The sequence below is a fragment of the Cryptomeria japonica genome, chromosome 7, assembly GCF_030272615.1.
Source record: "Cryptomeria japonica chromosome 7, Sugi_1.0, whole genome shotgun sequence".
Classification (NCBI taxonomy): Eukaryota; Viridiplantae; Streptophyta; class Pinopsida; order Cupressales; family Cupressaceae; genus Cryptomeria; species Cryptomeria japonica.
This window is the reverse complement of record NC_081411.1, coordinates 423,875,054-423,896,741: the sequence shown is the minus strand read 5'-3', so window position 1 is coordinate 423,896,741 and position 21,688 is coordinate 423,875,054. Positions and strand designations below refer to the sequence as shown.

The following is a 21,688-nucleotide window of genomic DNA, read 5'->3' as shown; positions in this document are numbered from 1 at the left end:
GGTGCTGAGAAACCAAACTGCAAACAGGCTCCCTCAAGGTTTCCAAATCACCAATCCTTACCCCATCTGGGGACCACCTGATCGGTGTGGAATTAGACTGCCTTTCCCTTCACACAAATCATTCCTATCCTCCATAGGCATTAGCAGAAGTAACCGAGATCAGATCACTAATATATGGGTTTTTCTGATATTTGATTACATAAGGAATCATATAAATTATGATATTCTTACTGCTGACAAATGCTAATTAATAGGCAGGTTCTTTTAGGAAAAATGCTTCAAATGTCAGTCATATAGTTTATCTTATTCTGAAGTTTTTTTTTATTAACCCAAAAAAGAAACAAGCGTACAACATTGCAGACATCGGAGAATATTTAGCGTACCAGGCTGTGCACTCTAATGCTCTTAATGAATGATCAATGTATATTCGATCAGGATAAAAATACCAAAACTGATTGATGCCTTTTCTGTCTTGGATATTCCTCCCTATATACCTTGACAACTCCATGTAGGGAGGCACCCCTTTAGAAAGTGGTTGCCCTCTCAGCAAGGACGTGTCTCTTCCCTTTCATAATTGCTGTCACACTGTTTGTTTAATAAACATTCATTTCCCATTTAAATGTGCCCTTCATGTAATGCAATTGCACTTGTTAGTAATGTATATCAAACACAACGTCTCACTTGATAATTTTCTGTTATTAATGCCTTAATTAAAGCATGGCTTAATATGATCAATATATTTGTAAATAGTGATTTGAACCGTAAGAATCATCCATTCTGACTTTGGTAATCTTCTTGTTAGTCAATGCTTTGTCTATCTTTGTCTTGGATTGCTTCATAATTATCTTTATTGCTGTGAAGTCGATCATACTTGACATTGCTGTTCGTATTAGCTTAAGCTTAAACTATTGCATGTTTGTTCTGTCGGATATGGTCTATAGAAAATTGTGAAGTCTTAAAAATTAAGACAATTTTCTAAATCTAATTATTTATTCATGATATAACAGTGAATACTGTTCTGGTGTTTATTATGGACCTGATCGTGACACCCTTTACTATAGACATGCCTCCTTCAAGAAGCTACTCATAAGGCCTTCAAAAAATCTACCATAAGGCTGCTCATAAATCTGCTGTAATATTGCACATAAATCCGCTGTAATATTGCACATAAATCCTTTATTTATAAACTTGCTCTAAATCTCTTCACAAATCTGCTCCAAATTCCTTCATAAATCTGACTATATTTCCTTTACAATTTTGCATATATTCTCTTCTTAAATCTTCAAGTGAGATTGCTGGTGTATATCTGATTTATCTATTTGTTTTCCACACACATTTGCTGGTGTATGAATGATATTTTCTCTTATCTACAACTCATTCTTTTCACAAAATCGTACTCTCTTCTATATCTATATGCCTTAATGAAATGATGCAACTCTTTAAAATAGATACAACCATATGAATGGTAATGTCCTTTACTAACAAATCTGCATACTATTCATGGATCAGCTGGTGTGTATTTTATATTACTTGTTTTATTCCTCACTTATCTCTTACTCATTGGCACACACTCTCCACATATTTCTTATTTTATTTTATATCTTCATGTCTTCATGAAGAGAGGCATCTCTTAGAAAAGATATGGCTCTTTAGAAAGTGATCACCTTTTGTTAATAACCTTTCTTATATTAATCGCCACCTTTGTTGAATATAATTGCTGCCTTCTTTTTTTTCTTATTCTATTGACTTATTCTCTTCTTTCTTATTCTATTCTGTCATTTTCTGTTTTTGTCTTTTTAATTTCCCACGTTATCTTTATATTCATGTTAATTTTCAATTGCTTTCTCTTTGCAAAACTGACTCTGACAACTTTCCTTGCATAATCATGTGCTAGATTTCACATCGCATATAATACCCGTGTGACAGTCCTTTGATCTTCCATACACCTTTGACATTAATGATAACATCCAACAATCTCCTCATTCTTCCTTTGAAATTGATAATAGCAATCTTCATTAATATGCCTTTGACATCAATGACAATATTTCCAACAAATACAAGTCAACTTGAAACAGGCTAATATGTAATGGATCTTTGAAAGGACATTGAAAAATTGAAAGTTACTTTCCATCAAAGCGGTTACTAGGTTATTCCCATGGGAACAATTTATTTAATTGTTCATCTTAAGACAACATAGTGACTCTTGTGACCAAGTATTTAAGAGAGCTGTTTATATTTAAATATGGATTTTTGAAAGTACATTGAAAAGCTGAATGTTACTTTACTTCAAAGCAGTTACAAAGTTATCCCTGAGGGGACAACTAATTTAATTCATCTGAAGACAACATAGTGACTCTTGTCACCAAAGTATTTAGAGAACTGTTTATATTTGAATTATATTCTTGGTACCTTCATAGCTCTAATTTAGTAAATAATATGTTCTTTTGTGCTGATGATGACACAATTTATACTCAAAGTTTATCTTCTGAGCTACTCGGATTATTGCCTATCAGAGAACGTACATGATGTCAATTCCTACTCCGCTGTTGCTAAAAGCATGAAAGAATTGTTCTAAGGTTATGTATTGACTGGAGCTCTTTGGTCAATTGGCAAAATGCAGAGGATTCGGTGCTTTAATAAGATTTACAATCAATCTAAAAATTAAGTGTGTGTTATGCTTTGTTAGGGATTGTATTCAAAGGTTTAAACTTAAGGGTGATAGGGTGATATTTTCTCTCTTAGCTTAGTCCAACATAGCCTCCAGCACAAAGTCAATAATGTATCAATTTTTGATGATTTCTATTTCTAGTTTATTGATGATTAAATTCTTGTGTTTGGAATGTGATGATCCTACATCGTGTTAAACCTTGGTATTGCAAGCTGGCCTAAGAAACTGGATTCCAGTTGTCCTCTTCTGAAAGACTAACTGTGTACCATCAAGAGATACATCAATAAATATGCCATTTTTTATCATTAAAAAACCTAACTGCACAACTCATTATAGTCTATGCATGTTTCATAAGAACTCAAGTAGAATAATTTTAAATCCTTCAATGATGATCCAATATATACTTTAGCTTTTCAATTTAAATGCCATCTATGATAACAATTGCAAATCAAACTATAAAAAAATATAAATGTTTGACATGTGTAGAATTGTAAGGCAAATGTTTTGTATTAGATCAGCAAGGTTTTGTAAGGACACTGAATCCTTTTACAGAAAGATAGGAGTGAAAATCAAAGCACAACTGCACAAGGACAGCTCAAAGAACAGCCACTAAACCACCAAAAAACATCAAAACACACAACCAAGCAGCTAATAGAACAATAGCACCTACAAGAGGAACACCATTGAAATTAAGGAGGTTGAATTTGTTTATGGCGAAAATCGTACTTCTACTCTTTCCGATCAACACATAATAGAATGCTTAGTATCCTATCCTCTCTTGAATAAGGAAATCCCTAATGCTGTTTTGGATGATCAAAGGGGATAACCTGAAGGTTCCAATTGTCAGGTCTTGACTGCGGGATAACTCGATAGTTCACGTGTCTTGCTGGTAAACACGAGAGGACTTATGTTAATGGGTAGGATAAGCTTCAATGTTCTATAAGGTGTCCCTAAGACTCTACAAGTCTCATTCTCATCAGATTAACATTGAACATGATGCTTCTTGAGAAGTATCAACTTCAGATTTATATATATAAAAAAGGAAAATGGAGTAGGAAGAGATAAACTACTCTAACTAAAACAGCATATTTGGGCAAATAGACAAAAAACTTTAAAATAACCATGTTCTGTTTTGCCAGTTAGACACAACTAGGCAAAACTTGGTGCAATCTTGAAGGGAATATCAGATTTTCAAACTCTTAAATACTAAGTTGCCGGTACGAGTACGGGTACGTGGGTTGGTACGCCGGTACGACAAAAAAAATTTGGGGGGGGGGGGGTTTGGGTACGTCCATACAAAAAAATATAAAAATCATAAATATATACATATATGCAGCGTAAAAAGTAGAAACAAAAATTAAATTTAGAATCCCAAATATCATCCATATGCTAAACAAAACTTGGAACTATCATATATGGCATAAATATAACAAATTTACTATAAGTCTAATTTGATATCCATTTGTCAAAATGTGAATGTTATGATAGATATATCGAATTCATTGTTCATTGGTTCAAACATAAAATAAAACAATTAATAATCAGCATCATATGGGTCACTAGGAAGATCAAGATCAACATCATCATTGACATTAGATGATGTAGCTAGATTAGTGGAGCCACATGCAGCCTCACTGCCACTTGCACTAGCAGCAAGTTGGCTATTGGACTCCCTAGAAAGTAAAGATTGTGTGGCAGTTGAAAAATCCAAGGCAGTTCACTCTGAATCTACATCCCAAAGCTTTGTGCCCCCTTCCTTGTACTCATTTTGTTTATGAGTAAGAAGGCGCAAGTTTGAATGCACATAAACTATCTCTTCCGCCTTACTTGCTGCCAATCGGTTGCATTTCACTGAATGGATAAAGGAGTATGTGCTCCAATTTTGCTCAGATGAAGAGGAACTAGCAACCTATTGAATAATTGACACAAAGTTAGAGGGCGACAATTATAAAATTAACTTAAAATTTGAAATTAATAATTTTATTATTTCAAAATAGTAAAAAATATAAATTTAGAGAGCAATGAAAATTAAGAAACTTGTGATAAAAGTTTGATTGCAAGAGTTTGAAGGTGTGGTGATGTATGGCCATTGAGGTACCACCAAGCATGAGCATCCTTCTTAGACTTGTCACAGAGAGCGGAAACACTTTGACCATTGGAGGCTACAAAATCAGCAAACTCACTTGTCATTAAATCCTCCATTTCTTCAGAATCGAGGAAGAGTTTAGTAAGTGCTGTCCTACACCCTTCACTAACTTCTGAATCTCTTTTTCGGTGGTACCCTTGATGGCTTAGCAAGCATTTCATCACTGTAAAATTTGGGAGTCAATGCAAATGTAAGATGTAGTGGGGTGGTCATTTTGTTCACCGCTCAACACAAATTGACTGAACCTCTTTGAAGAATGTTTTTTTGGGATCTTGCTCTTTTGCATTGATGATGACTTTCATTTTCTCAATCGTCGAGTCAATGCCATCGTATACCTCTCCCAAACATGGGTGATCCATGTCAGTGTAGCAAATCATACTCATGATGGGCTCAGTGAAACTTAGAAGATATTCCACTCGTTCCCACCAAGTGTCATCTAGGATCATGTGCTTTACATTTGTTACACTTTCAGTATTGGATTGCCTCCACAGGGACCAACTTTGACTAATTACCATGCTAGCAAGTGGCTCTCACACCTTCATAAGTCGCCTCAAGACGATTGTGTTGTATGCAAATCGAGTCTCAACAACCTATTCAAAAATTAAAAATGAAAATTAAAATACAAAGAAGACATGTTCAAATTTAAAAAATAAGTAAGTGATTACTAAAGTGAAATGTAAATTTTTAAAGTTGAAGTGTTTCAATTACCTTTAGCAACTCCAGCTATGAAAAGGATCTAAAAATGGCCTGTGACATGCTATGGTTTGTGGTGAACGTTTGGATCTCTTCAGCCTCAGCATAGATTTGTTTGATCCAATGTATTTTCTTACCAAACATTTGTAGCATGAGGTTGAGAGAGTGGACAGCACAAGGTGTCCAATATATGTGTTCAAACCGTGTCTCAATCAACATACCTAGAGCTCTACAATTCTTTGCATTGTCCGTTATTACTTGGACAACATTTTGAGGTCCCACATCCTGAATGCATTGTATAAGGATGTTAGCAATAAATTGTGCATCCTTCACCTGTCCCTCACAATCCATAGCTTTCAAAAACATTGCCCCTTTAGGGTACACTACAATTACATTAATTAATGGCTGATTTATGGTATCCTTCCATCCATCAGAAATGATGGACACCCTTGTTTGTTTCCATGATTTTTTAATGGGAGCCAATGCACTGTCTATTCTTTTTACCTCCTTTGCTAGTAAGGTGCTACACACCTTCTCATAACCTGGCCCTATGTACCGTTGCGGAGCCTCATTCACTTTTCTCAACATATCCTGCCAATATGGTGATCGTACCACATTAAATGACAAACCATTTGCATATAGACATCTTGCAACGAATTGATCTGCAATCTCTCTAGCATCATTCTTAAATGCTCTCTCTAATGGTTCACTGCTTCTCTTCACAATAACAGGTACTTCTTCATCAATTTTGCCCAAGAATGGGTGGCTCTCTACCACGATATCAAGAAAATTACTATGAGATCGATAAGTACGGGGCCTCTTTGATCTACTTCCTCTTCCTCTCAACAAAGGATGGTTTGAGGCACGACCAACTCTTGCATCTACTTCCTTTTGCTCTCTAATAAATCCTACTATTTGTTGAGGTGGTAACCCATTGTCATCCTTTCCAGGACATGGTTCGATTCCTTGTTGGGGAATGACAAAATGGGCTTTGACACAACTGTAGGAGCTAGTATATTTTATACTACAAAAGTTGCATACCCAATTAAATGTTCCACCTCCTTTTATTTGGTCTATTATTTTTACATATTTCCACAAAGGTGAATTTGGGTCGGTTTTGAAGGTTCGTTGAGGAATAGAGCTAACAGTTGTTGCCATTATGCTATCTACAACAAGTTAAAAATAATTATAAAAAATTAATATTAAACAATAAATAATAAAATTTAAATTTAATTTTAAAGTGAAAAGTGAAATTATTAATGTTAATGCAAATTGAACTTAATAAAGATATAGATGAATGTTAACTAAATCAAATTCTGTTTTGAATATGCAGGTAAGTGTACAGTAATGTTTGTTATGGTGATTAATTCACTAAACGTGAATGCCCAACAATTATAATATGTATTCGATCTGCAGTATAAATTGCCTTGGATATTGTTATTAGTCTGTAATATCGAATGCCTATTCAGGGCGCTGGGATTATTTGTGCAGAAGAATGCAAGTCATTTATTGATTTCGATGATTGCATTCTTCCATCGAATGAGGATATATATCAAGCTTAGAACCGATTCATGGTCGGTTGTGTCCCTTCAATCATCAAACGGTGTGTCTTAATGGTTAGTTAGTGAATCCGTTTAGTTAGTAAGTACTAACTAACCATTAGTTTGTTTATCAATACAAACATGGATCGAATGGTAATTCAATCGCACCTCCAACATTTGATATATTAATTCATATATATCTCAAGTTTATCTTAGACAAAGATATTAATTTGTGTCTTATTTCGGCACTTCAGTTTAATCTGACTAAAGCTACAATATCTTCAACACTCCCTCTTAGCTAGGGAAGATTAACTAAGTATGAACAGGTTTAGATATCACACTACTTGTGATATCAAGGAGTATATTAAATATCAAGTCAGCATGATATTTAAATACCCTGGTTATGGTATGTGTCCTGACATCATGATGTCTACCATAACTCATCATGGCATATCCATGGATATTAAGTCTGCATAATATCCACCATGATTTATCCATAAGGAATATTAATACATACTTGATATCAAGTCAGCGTGATATCTATCAATATTTCCAAAGGATGATTACTATCAAGACATTTCCATGAATATCAAGTCAACATGATATTCGTCATGATAGTAAGTATTGCAAAGTTGTCACCTTACAATACTGCATACAAGTGTTCATTATTAGAAAGATCATCACCTTCCCATAATGTGCACAGGGGGGCAGGCCCATAACCATCATATAGTCAACACATATGACAATAAAGAGTTTACATATTAAACAACTTTATATAAGTACAAATAAAACAGTTTTGAGATTGTCTCAATTATATTTCAACCATACCAAGTTTCTTCCTAAAGTGCTCCACTTTAGCTTTTGAAAGAGGCTTGGTAAGAATGTCTGTTGTTTGATCGCTTGTACTAACATATTCTAATTGAATAGCATGTCTCTCCACCATGTCTCTTACATAGTGATAGGGGATTTCAATATGCTTGGATCGATCATGGAATATTGGATTTTCAGAAAGCTTTATACAACTTTGATTGTCACACAAAAGAGTGGTGGGTTTCAAAGGCTTTCCATATACTCCCACAATCAACTTCCTAAGCCACACTGCTTCTCGGGCTCCCATAGAGGCTTCTATGTATTCTGCTTCGGTAGAGCTTTGAGCTACAAAGGATTGTTTCTTGCTTGTCCAAGAGATCATGGCAGATCCTAGACTGAAACAGTTTCTAGAAGTGCTCTTACGGTCAGTCACACTTCCAGCCCAATCTGAATCTGTGTATCCATGTAAGTCGAAATCAACTTTCTCATATTTAAGGCCATATCTAATAGTGCCTTGTAGATATCTCATGATATGTTTTGCTGCTACAAGATGTATTTCTCGAGGTTCACACATAAATTGACTTAAAGCATTAACTGCATAGCATATGTCAGGTCTAGTGTTAACCAAATACATAAGTGATCCAATGATTTGTCTATAATGAGTAGGATCCACCACTTTGGACTTTGATGTAGCTTCCTTCAACTTGTGCAAGTTTGTTTCCATGGGTGTAGACATCGCTCTACAGTTCATCGTTCCAAATCTCCTCAATATATCAATGGTGTATTTTCCTTGATTCAAGAAAATACTGTCAAGTTTCTGCCATACCTCCAACCCTAGGAAGTAGTGTAAGAGTCCCAAATCCTTCATATCAAATTCTGCAGCTAGATCCCTTTTACACTGGATAATGAGATGGTCCTTACCTGTGATTAGGAGATCATCTACATAAAGTATTAGGATCAGCAAGTCACCATTAATAACCTTAAAATAGAGATTTGGATCTGCAACATTCTTTGAAAATTCTAAGTTCATGAGATAGCTGTCAATTCTTTCATACCAGGCTCGGGGAGCCTGTTTTAGCCCATAAAGAGCTTTCTTCAGTCTGCACACATGAGTTGTGGCATCATGAACTATAAAGCCTTCAGGTTGTTCCAAGTAAACCTCTTCTTCAATAATTTCATTTAGGAAGGCAGTTTTAACATCCATTTGATGAACCTCCCACCCTTTGGATGCTGCAATGGCTAATACTATTCTAACCAAGGTGTATTGAGCTACTGGTGCAAAAGTTTCTTCGTAGTCAATACCTTCTTTCTGTGAGAAGCCTCTAGCAACAAACCGTGCCTTGTGTTTTTCTATATTGCCATCTGCAGCATGTTTAATCTTGAATAACCACTTGGAGGACACAACTAATTTTTCTTTAGGTCAGGGCACTATGTCCCAAACATCATTTTTCAAGATGGATAGGTACTCTTCCTTCATGGCATCTTTCCATGCTTGACTTTTGAGGGCCTCACTAACACTTCCAGGTTCTGAGTTCAGGATTTCATTCATCAGTGCATCATAAGTTAGTTTTCGGGGCCTCTTGCTTTCTCTTAATGTACCATCAGATGTCGCGAAGCTTCCTGCTTCCTCTACTATTTTTCTAGCCCAAAGTGGTTGTTTCTTTTTGTTGATATTTGGATTTTCTTCTTGATACTCCCTCTGAATTTCAGCTTCAGGTGGGTTTTCATAAGAAGTGTCTTTAGGAGCTTCCATCTGAACTTCAAGGAAGTAACATGTTTCCTCGTTTGGGGGAGGATTTTGTATTTCCAACTCATCATAATTCTTTGCCCTTTTGAAGGCAATATCCTCCTCAAATATTACATCCTGACTTAGCTCTATTTGTCTCTGTCTAGGAATGTGGATTCTATAAGCCTTTGTAGTCTCACTGTATCCCACAAAAATACCTTTCTTTCCGGAAGGCTCCAATTTTGTTCTCTTCTCTTTTGGAACTTGAAGATGTATAGGACAACCAAATATCCTTAAATGACTTATGTCTGGTTTCCGGCCTGTAAATGCCTCCTCTGGAGTTGTGTTGTTAAGATGAGAATGTGGACATCTGTTTTGGATATAAACTGTTGTTCTAGATGCTTCCGCCCATAATGAGGTATCTAAGTTCTGATCGAACATCATTGATTTTGCAGCTTCCACAATAGCTCTATTTTTCCTCTCTGCTAATCCGTTTTGTTGGGGATTATAAGGTACTGTAAACTCCCTCTTAATCCTTGCGATTGCACAAAACTCTTTAAACAATTCTGAAGTATATTCTCTCCCATTATCTGTTCTCAGAGTCTTGATTTTCTTCCTCGATGAGTTTTCAGTCAGGGCTTTGAGTTCTTTGAATCTATTTAGAATTTCTTCAGATTCTTTGTACTTTAAGAGATAGATCCAAGTCTTCCTTGAAAAATCATCCACAAAAATCACATAGTATAAGGCTCCACCTATGGAGGGTTTGGACATAGGTCCACACAATTCTGAGTGGATTAGCTCCAATGTATCTTTGGTTTTGCTTGAGCTATTTTGAAAAGAACTTTTGGTGTTCTTTCCTAGAGCACATCCTTTGTAGGTCCCATAGGGCGAGAGGTTTAACTTAGGTAATCTTGTTACCATCTTGTCTAAAGAGTTTAGAGCATGGAAATGTAAATGCCCTAATCTTCTATGCCAAATTTCACTCAAATCTGAAGTTTCATGAACAAGGGCTTGTTGAGGTTCAGTGCATAATTTGTAAAGATATCCATGCCTCTTTCCTATAACTTGAGCTTTCTTGAATGTAGATGTTTCAGGCCATGCCAGTACTTTTCCATCCATGAAGGTGACCCTATAGCCATTATCCTCAAGGGCAGAAATGGATATCAGGTTCCTTTTGATTTCTGGTACATATAGTACATCCTTCAACTGAATAGTTATTCCTGATTCTAACTTGATTGTACAGGACCCCACTCCTTTCACTGGATGTGCAGAATCATCTCCAATACAACAAGTTAAATACAAGTGCTGAATCTAAAACATACATTCATACAAGCATTTAACAGTTGAACTAAATCCATAAACATGTTCAGACTAACCATACAAGGGGATTGACAGTCAGTCAATCCTTAATGGTATGAATGTAAAATTTCTATCAAATATCCACCCAAACAAACTATTTGTAAATAAAATACATAAAAGAAATTCAAGTATGGAAGAAGGGAACCATGCACTCACAAGAAACATATACAACTTGAAATTCCATTAATCCTATAAATATTTCGGCAGAGTTTCAACAACAATTTTGGACTTCTTACAAAAATAAGGGAAAATGAGTCCCCTTTATATATAGTTTCAAAACTTAGATGAATGGCCAAGATTAAACTTAAACAAGTGGCCTAGATTCATCCAAAAAACATGTCTGCCCATGCCTAGTTAATATGGAGCATACCTTTCAACTGACTTAACAACTACTAGCCATAAAGCTGCCCCCCAAAAGTGTATTGCACGGACCTCAAAAACATAAAAGAGTACTTTGGTAGTTGGAGAAAAGTAACTAACTTTGGGGACTGCACTTTTGTCATCGCAAAGTAGATATTTTCATTTTTTACAATAAAAATTCATTTTCCTCATTTAAGTACTTTTTCCAAATGTCCCGACCTGTAGCTCGCTTTGCCCGAACATGTTCTTGGAATTTCACACAGACGGCCTTATCTCATGAAGAGGAAGGATAGATGGGTTATCCATTCGAAAGCTAGTATCTACACAACGATCGTCCACCTCCCTTAGTTGTTAAAGCCAATCAAGTTTGTTGGTCTTATAATCATGTATAGCAGCATGGAACTTGCTAACAAATATTATGTCATCTTTAATATATGGAGCTCCATCCTTCTTCAATTGGCTTTTCTAGAGCAATCTGAATTCCTCATGCCCCATATTTGGTCTCCATTCACCAACTAACTTCTTCAGGAGATCTCCAACAATTATTCTTGATACGAAGTAGGATTGCCTCACTATCCTCCCATCCTTTCAACACCATAACCCAAAACCAGCTCTCAAAGGTGCTGAAATCATGAGGTTCAAAGATCTACTGCTTTGTTGGAATCAAGGAGTGAGTCCAGAATAGTGCCTTCATGATGGGAAGTAGCTTATTAATTGATTTTCATGTCGCCTCAATGTTGCTCCTGAGTGCTTTGATTGTTTTGAAGGTCCTCTTTGAATCCCACTCACAGTAAACCAAATCACTAATCACCTAGTTTCCTATCTTCGTTACATTCTCGATCCATTCCCTTGTTTCTTTAGCAGTGTCTCACACTTTCAAATTCAGCAGTTGTCTTTTGTGCTAATGCCAAAGGGGGAACATAGGCCTCATTAGCATGCTGCAACGGCTTTAGTAGATGATCTATATAATTCTCAGCTTGCTTAGCCTGAGCCTTATACATATCCGTCTCTGCGGTCATCCTTTCTAACTAACTCAGCATTGTCTCCACCAATTCTCTAATTTCTTCCACCTCTTGCTTCTTGGTGGCCTTTCCCATTGGGATGGACATGACGTTGTAGTTAGTGAGCGTGACCTCCTCAACTGATTTGCCTTCGGGTGGGGCAACAATATGCACTAGTTAGTTCCTTTGGGCATCTTTAGTCACCTTGGAATATGTCCTCGGTTTCTTTTTCCCTTTGACTTGAGGTTCTCCTATTTGAGAGAATAGGTCTTCTAGGCTTATAGGTGGCTTCACTATGGCTTTCCTTTGGGCTCGGGCTTGCAACCATGTAGGAAGGATGGACTGTTCAAAAGTGACAACCAACTCTGTGCCCTACTCTCTTGATGCTTCAGCTGACCCACTTACTATCCTTAGCTGATTAGTCAGGGATGAAGGCCGATTTCCTTTTGTATTTTGTTCTTTGTCTACAACTGAGTTCTCTCAAACATCACTTAGCATTTGTTGGGGGACCTCAAGCTCTTGCCCTCCTTCATCTCTAGAGAGGTCCTTGTCCTTGTCCTCCTCTTTATCCTTATTCTTTACAGTAACTGCCTCATTCTTTTTATCACCTACCTTTTCTTATTCTTCTTGTTCGGCATTTTGCCTGTTATCTTCTTCATTAGGCTGTATCTCCCCTTATCCAATTTGGCTCTTAGGCCCATTCAGATCAATGATCTGCATCCCTCTCCCTTGTACATTAGGTTCTTGCTGATCCGCTGTTTCAGCGACAGTTGAATCAATTTGCTGCATTGGAGGGGTAGATTGGTGCTCTACCTCAGTCACATCTTTTTCTGCATGGGTATCTTCTGGTGAGGTGGCAGAAGACGGCCTCCTCACTATTAATTTTTCTCATGCATGGGCCTCAAGTGATTGGCTTTTATTCTTCCTGGACCTCTTTGATGCTCGCATCTTTTATTGGCTTTCGCCTTCTTTCTCTTCTTTTTAGGCTTCTTCCCGGTCTCTTCTTCTTCCTCTTGTGTAGCACTTGATGCCTTGTCCTCTTCTGATGAATGAGACTCAAGGCCTCCCATCAGGTTATAGGTGAATTGGATGCCATCACGGGTTAGTTCTTGAATATGTTAATGTAGCTAGGCATTAGCATGTCTCGTGGGACCTTCCATTATGATAATCTGTGATTGGATCCTGACACCAGTTAATCAAAGGTAGGCGATCTTTGATGGCTTCATAGGCCTGATGTTGCATATAGTCCCCACAGTCAACTAGTTGATTCGGGACTTGGGTATATTCAAAGGTTTGGATTTGATGTAGATTGAGCCTTGAGTACTCTCTCCTACGAACCTCGAAATCATTTGCGCAACTAGCCCAGTAGTCCTCTATATGCATTTTATGCTTACAGTGGTGAGCATAAGCCTTACATCCTAGCAATGTAGGATCAAAGTTCTTTCTGCAAGAATGCTTTTGTAGGCAATAAGACACCAACTCCTCAATTGATTGCTCAGCCTGTGCAGGGGTTTTAAAGTATATGTCGTTATCCCCTAATGCCACTGGGAAAATGACTTCAGCCATTTTCTTATCTCTAAGGACTTGCCTAGTTGCACACGCCTATCTGGCAACCTCCAAGAGTATCATCTTATCAGTGGGATATCTAAAGAGCTAGTAGGGATTGCCTTCAAAGCCTAAGATTCTCAAGTAAGGGAATCAGGGAAATTGAATATACCATGTCCCATATTTCCATATTAGCACGATGGCCTGCTTGGATAACCTTTTCTGCAGTCCCTCTTGTATCGTCCTAACCATGTGCATGGTGAAGGCATCATTGACGTGCTCATATTGGCCTACCACATAAGCTATGTTCTTCTCCCTCTGACTTACGTTGTAAAAATGTAGCTAAGGGTAGTAGTCATATACCTTTATTTGATTTGGCCCGTTTCCAATGTCACCTAGGCAAATCAATCCCGACAGTCTTGGATGTCTTGCGAACATATACACCATATAAGAGGACATTGTGAAGTACCTCTTCTCTACAAGTTGAACCAGCTAGGTATGGATGTTGTCATTGATGATTTGAGCTCAATCAAACTTGACCTTCCCTGAAAAGACCTCTTCTGCGAAGTAAAACATCCATTCCTCAAACATATTGGATTGAGGGAGTCCAATGACTCGGCTGAGTAGAGTAACCATGTCTCCATACTCCTCATTTGTCTCTCCTAACCCAACGGCAAGCTATTCAAAGGGAACAAATCCAGCAATTACGAAGAGAAATGCAAAATGCCTACCCTAAACAATTCAAACTTCTCAAATTGCTCTGAACTCACCCTAACCTCTTGTCATTTGAAGAAAACCTGGTGAATGAGAGGTAGAACGGCATATGCTTTCAAAATGCCCTCCCTCCTTTATCGTTCAATTCATGGATGCTTAGAACCCTTACAGGGTGTACCTCAGCGAATGAAGGGGAATATGTAAGTAAGAACTCTGCCTTCGAACCCTTTCATTATATATCACTTAATATCATACCTCACCATAGGGAAAATTTCAGCATTGTTAGACCAAAGTGCCAAGAAGAGAATGCTTATTGCAATTTTATACCTCTTCAAATTCCCTTTTTATTCATTGCCCAACATTTCACATTTAAGGGAGAACTTCGGCTTTTGGAAGTTGAAGTGCGAAATGACATGTTTATATTCCACCACTCATGCTTATCAGGCCCTTACCTTGTTTGCTTCACTTTTCTTTCTTAATTTAGCACTTGCATTCAAGGAGAATTTTCGGTGAAATAGGGTGAAAGAGTGAACTAAGGCATGTTGCGCTTCATGCTTTATTGAATTCCTTTTTTTCACTTTCAACTCACCATCTAAAGGTAAAACTTCGGCGAAAAAGGGTGATAGTGGAAACATGTGGTTTTTGTTTGCATTGTTTTGACTTAAGTATGTGTGACTTTTTTTTTGTGGGGGGAGGGGGGGGGAGTTTGGTATTTGCAAGCAAATGTGCCAAAAGCGACTTAACATTTTAAAATGCCTCCTCTATATTTTCTTTTAACTTTTTCAATAAGTCATTTTTAAGGGGAAACTTTGGCAACAAGCTAAAGTGCAAATAAGTGCCTTACTTTATTTCATTTGAGTTTGGTATTTGCAAGCAAATGTGCCAAAAGCGACTTAACATTTTAAAACACCTCTATATTTTCTTCCAACTGGCCGATTAGTCATTTTTAATGCGAAACTTTGGCAATTGCAAGCTAAAGTGCAAATAAGCACCTTACTTTATTCCATTTACTAACTTAGCATTTCACACCTAAAGGGAAAACTTCCACAATGAAGGGCAAAAGTGCAAAAAGCTTTATATTCAAATTTCACCGAAAAACTTCCCCCCTTCTATTCCATTTAACTTAACGTTTCATCATTTTAGGGCGAAATCTCGGCATTGAAGGGAAGAAATGTAAAATGTTTTAAAACGTTTTCCCTTCTTTTCCCTCTTATTTGACTTGTTACTTTGCCCACCTAAGGAGAAAGTTAGGGACCTTATGATCAAAGTGGAAAAATTTTTATGCACTTAACGTTAGTGTTTTTCCTCCTCTGATTTCTTCTTTCCTTTGCCTGAAGCCTGTCTTGCACTTTATGGTTACCAGGACACCCTTAGGAAAATGGCCTCTAGATTTTGGACTCCGACAGAAATTTGAACCCCTAGCCTGAACGACTCTATAAGTAATACAGCATCTTGTGATTATATGTTCTCCCTCTTTTGCATGCTACTCTGCCAACTAGACAAAATTCCTACCTAGGGCCTCGGTGAGGCGAACAACGAAAGGGGGTCCTTGTCAGCAACGGGGAGTGTGTGCAAGGCACAACAGAATCCTGAATCCTGATGCAATATCATAATAGGTTTGAAGAAATGATTCAAGGACTTTTTATTGAGTCTCCCTGTTTTACTTGCTCTGCTGATCTGAATCTCCTAGACATGTTTTCTTGTAACAATTCTTTTGCATATCCACAACTTCAGGAGGAGGAGAAATCTCTCTTCTATCTACAATCTGATCAATCTATCTAGGAGTAGAGACCTGCTTGAAACTAGTCTCCTTTTCCTTGTTCGGGTGATTCAAATCCCCCAAACATCTTTTCTTGTTATCCTTTTGAATAGACTCGGTGGCAGCTTGAGGATGAGGAAAAATCACCCTACTATCCTCCATCTAATCAATTTGTCAAGGAGTTGAGGACTGCATAGGCTGATCCTTTCTCCAAAAAAATTGGACATTCTTGTTAGTCATGCAAGCCTTGTTAGAATGACCCACTTGTCTACAATAATGGCAAACAATTCCGTATTCAATTTCCTGAAGCCATTTACCCAACATAGAAGAAAGTGTAAGATGAGAATGAAGCACCTCATTCTTTGCAACAAGCACGCAAAACATGGGTCAATGAGTTCGACTCAAAAACTACACAGTTGAATCCTGATAGCAATATCATAATAGGTTTGAAGAAGTGATTCAAGGATTTTTGATTGACAGTCTCCCTATTTTACTTGCTCTGCTGATCCATATCTCCCAGAGATCTTTTCTTGTAAGAATTCTTTTGCATATTTGCAGCATCAGGAGGAGGAGAAATCTCTCTTCTATCCACCATCTGATCAATCTATCTAGTAGAGGACTACTTGAAACTAGTCTCCTTGTTTTCCTTGTTTTGCAGATCCAAATCTCATTCATCATCGGACCAGAAGCCTCGGTAGGACCATATTCCAAATAGCACCATCACGACAACTAGCCCCAGCCTCATTTTGGGAAACACCCATGCCAAGGAGGTTGGGGGAATGCATCGACATACCCAACTAGACGACTCTGTCCCAACAACAACTGAAGTTGAGGCATAAGCCGTAGGGGAAGAAGCAACATCCATCCCAAAATCAACATCACCAGCCTTTGCGCCTATGCAGGGATCGTCAGAACCATTGCCAATACCAGTGGCAAGGGATCCATCTCTGGAAGAAGAACAACCATTTAGCTGATCCACTAGAGAAGAACCAACAAGGGTATCGGTTTTCATTCTAGCAGTCACACCTCTACCCCCCGAATCAGCAAGAGGCCCAGAGAGGATACCCCTCTTCAACTCGTGGACAGAGGGGGCTGCCGCAGCAAACTCAGATGCATGAAGAGCCATCTCGTTCTCTGTATCAGCCTAAACTGACAGATTGTAATGTCCCTTTTAGAATTATTAGTCCTTAAGAGACAATGAATCCAAATTCTTAGACTTACTAAAGATTATGATATCAAATTTTTGCACGAATTATATAATCACTAGTATGAATCAATTAATGTCACTCGCTCTTTCTATTATCATCAATATAAATGAATGCTAAGTGAATAATGTCTTTAAACTTTCCCTTTCATCCAAAGGGGTGTAGACCAAAAGATGTCTCTGATTTGTGACTCTGTTCCTTACGCAACCAAAGATGCCAAAGGCAGTTTGCTTAATATAGAGCAGATCCGCAATGGGAAAATTAAAAGAGAAATATTCCAAATCGATGGTGATTGTTTGAGAGATGGTGAATGTCTTTTTATATCTTGTGATTGGAGTGATGCCCAAAAGACATGTCTCAAGTGTAACTCCTTTCCTTAGTGCTAAACGTACCTCTTCATGATCAATCGCTGCATTCTAATTTAATCACCTCCTTCCATATGGGATTGGTTGACTACCTTATGACTAGCGATTAGTTATCTTCTCAAATAGATCGCTGCTATTTATATATTCTGTTTAGTTATTATCGTACCTCATTGATTAGACTTGATTTACTCACTTCCTTCTTAATCTTCTTACTAATCGGTAACTGTTGCCTTAATCGATATTATTGAATTGTTTATATATAAGTTTGCTGATTAGTCTCTTCTACTTATTTGAATGGCTGGATTGCTTGTGTTTGTTATCGATGTTTATCACTGACTGTGCCTCCAAGCAGAATTGTTCTGGAAATGATATCGACTAGTAATTTGTATGATATTGCCGTCTTAATCGATGCACTTCAATCACTCCATCAAATATGTTCTTGACTCGATTGCTTCACTTTTCATGGTCATCATTTATCTTAATCAAACGATGCGCTTAAATGATCATCCTCGTCTCCGTGCTCTAATAAAGATGTAATCAGCCAAGCCCGTAATACTTCAATACTCTGTCATGTTAGAAGTGCTAAGTTGTTGTATTAATCCGATGCTTGCCTTAGTAATAGTTATCACTGATCAATCGGATGCTTTTCTGAGTATCGTGTTAATTATAATTACGGGTCTCAATCTTGACTGCTCTTCACCTTCTTTGACTGGTTCATGGGAATAATTCTAAACTGTCTAAGTAAGAAGCTACTCTGTGATTCTTAGAGTTCCCGACCAATGAAATAGCACCTTCCTTTAGCAAGGATTAAATATAAGATCCGATAAGTCCTTAATCAGGATCGCTGTCTATATGACTATTATCGACGATGTTCAATGTTAATATTGTAACAATTGATATGAAAGTAAGATTTTGTGATATCATTCACCTCTCTGGCCAATACCATACTTCATCTGAAATTGATGGGAACATCACACAGATCCAACCTGCAAACCTCATCAATGCTTAGCCCATCATCAGAGACATCATTTTCTGCCTCCAAACGAACTAAAGTGTGAGCTCCAGCAAGATATCTAGGAGTAGCTTCGTCGTCATCATCTTCAAAAAGACCACCATCATCTTCGTCATCTTCCGAGCTCCCTTCGCAGCCTCCATGAGAAGAAAGCCTGCCTCCATTGCTAGCGGCTAGGGTTTCCATAGCCCTGGCTCTCAAACATGTCTCCATCTCCCAAAAATATGATTGCAGCTCAAATGTTTCCATAGCCCCGGCTCTCGAACATGATTGCAATTTCAATAAAAATCTTGGGATTTACTACTAATACATGTATATTGTAGCAAATCTGACAAAGTAATGTTACTTTCATAGGAAACTTAGTGAATGATATTTTTGAAATTTGCTAATATGTGAATATTATATTTTGATAATTTGTAGAAAATTAGTTAATTGCTAAAAAATAAAAGCCCATAAAAAACATGCTGCTGCCATTTGACCTTAACCAGAAGTATCGCATAAAACTCACCATCAAAATTTTAGAAATCCAGAGCAGTAGGTGATTTCAGAAGGGATAAATTGAACAAATAAAAGAGGATTAATATTTTAGGAAGTTTTAGTTTTTTAGTGTGTTGCTTTCATTAGATTCAAGATTTAGTATAAAAATATCCACAAAATCTAAATATTTTAATGAAAGATAAAATCTTAAAACTCAAACTCGTAATTATGGACTATGTGAATACAATATGCCCGTAGAAGTGAGATTAGGTACCTATATGTAGGTTATTCCACCCTTCAGTGCATACAGGCTTACAGCTATGATTACTGTTCTTTTACAATTTACTGGCGATACCTTTGTGGGCCAAATCATACCAGTTGCTTTTATGTGATGTGTTTGGTAGAGCTGTAAAGTTTATTATTCCACCACAAATGTTGTGACCGTCTAAGCAACGCGATGCCATTGCCTGAAAGTACATAATCGAACTTGAATTGTTTTTTCTTGCCAAACTAACTCAATCAAAACCAGTAAGAAAAAAAGGTTAAGACTTGTTGAGCTGCATCTTGAGAAGGCAATTTGTAATCTCAAATGGGAATTAGTGAAGGATTATAGGTTGTTCTTAAAGTGGTTCTTGAGTAGTTGAAGAAATGTTCGAGAAACTCCTCACGGATGTTGCACTGTCTTTTTAGGCTGTATCGGCGGTTGTGATGGGATCCTCAAGGAATTGATTGAGATATGTGGAACTGGCCCAGGTTAGTAATATGTCTATTCAAGTTATAGCAGATCACTTGTATAGAGTTAATAAAGCTAATGAAATTGTACAATTATGCGCAGCAAGAGGGCGACAACCTGCACAAGCACCTGTAAACTCTCGGCAGAGTGCATGTCGGAATTGTGGACAGCCAGGTCATAGTTCTAATGAGTGTCCTCAGCTACCTAGAGGGCGCCCATCTGTTAACTCAAGCAGAGGAGGAAGAGCAAGTTCAAGCAGAGGAAGAGCACCCTCGACCAGAGGAGGAAGGGCGAACCGAACAAGTAGCACCAGTAGCAGAGGAAGAAGACAGGGAAATGGTAGTTTTGTAAGTGCCACCGGTGAGCAGCTTTCTGCTGGAGACAGAAGGTGCTTTGTTTGTGGAGATCCTTCCCATTTCGCAAATGCTTGCCCTAACCGTGCATGATAATTAATTTTATTATCTATTTGGCTTCCATCCTGCTAATGTGTTTCATTTTGCCAACCACAATACTGTCATCATGTTCTATAATATATTACCTCGGATAGATTATATTTTCATCGATTTTGACCATGGATTTTAGGCCTTTGTGTTTTGGAGGATTATGAAACTGACTACCAATTGCATGTGCAAAACAAACTTCCACATAGCAAATGATATGAGTTCTTTCTTATTTCTCTAATGCTATCAATTCAAAAATAAATTATAGGTTTTAAAATATAATTACTATACTTCTACATTTTGAAAATTTATTATTTTTTCATGGAAGTCTAAATCCTTTCATAAATAGAAAATCTTGGAAATTTTTTAAAAATAATATTTAAAAAATATCATTTTGAAAAAATTGCCATTTCTAGTAATTGTATTTAATTTGTGCCTAAAATTGGGCTCAAACAACTTATTAGAACATGAGTTGTAGTCTTCACAAGTCTTGGCTCCTACATCATTCTCTTTTAGTTGAGAAAACTCAACTCTTGTCATTTGTTCCTACCAAATTTGTTTAGTTCTCATTTTGAGATCCCAATATTATGTCGTTGTAATATTCCACATTTTATCAAATAATTATCATATCTGCCAATGTCTAATATTTATTATCTTGTATTACTCATTGTTGTCACATAGCTTTCTCCTTATTGCATCCTTTCTTATCAACTCAGTAGCATGCCTATTTAATTGTACATGTTTTGTTGGGCCCACCTTATAAGTTGCTTAATTAGGTAGGGTTAGTCTTGGAATTAAATCAATATGATGAATGCATACGACTCTTTGGTGGTAAACCATTTCATAGTTCATCACGTATAACATCAACATATTCTGCCAACAACTTGTTGTTTTAGTTTGTATGGACAAAATGTTTATATCTTCTTTCCTTGCTACAAAGGCATACTATAATCCTATCACCTTTATCTCCTTGATAAATTTTGTCGTATACAACATTCTCTCCATCTACTTGTCTTCCTTAAGAGGTAATAGAAGTACCTTGAAACCATGCTTCTAGAAAGTACATGTTCTTCCCTCCATGAATTGTCTTTCCATATCTTGCCATGGTCTTCCTAGCAACATGTAGCATGCATC

At 37.2% G+C, this 21,688-nt stretch overlaps 1 protein-coding gene across 5 annotated transcripts in view; it reads left to right on the top strand.

Moving 5' to 3' along the window:
* The window catches only part of LOC131065617 (DNA topoisomerase 3-alpha), a 242,746-nt gene extending 221,951 nt beyond the window's left edge, over nt 1-20,795 (top strand). For 3 of the 5 annotated variants that reach the window (XM_058000180.2, XM_058000179.2, XM_059209225.1), the window contains 2 exons: nt 20,072-20,134; nt 20,217-20,795. In XM_058000180.2, the coding sequence (XP_057856163.2) occupies nt 20,072-20,134; nt 20,217-20,560 (407 nt within the window). In that variant the 3' untranslated portion in view covers nt 20,561-20,795. Of the gene's footprint in view, nt 1-2,513; nt 2,666-20,071; nt 20,135-20,216 lie in introns of those variants that run through there. The other 2 variants (XR_009111439.2, XR_009111440.2) reach the window with 2 other exon arrangements.
* The last annotated feature ends 893 nt before the right edge of the window (nt 20,796-21,688 follow it).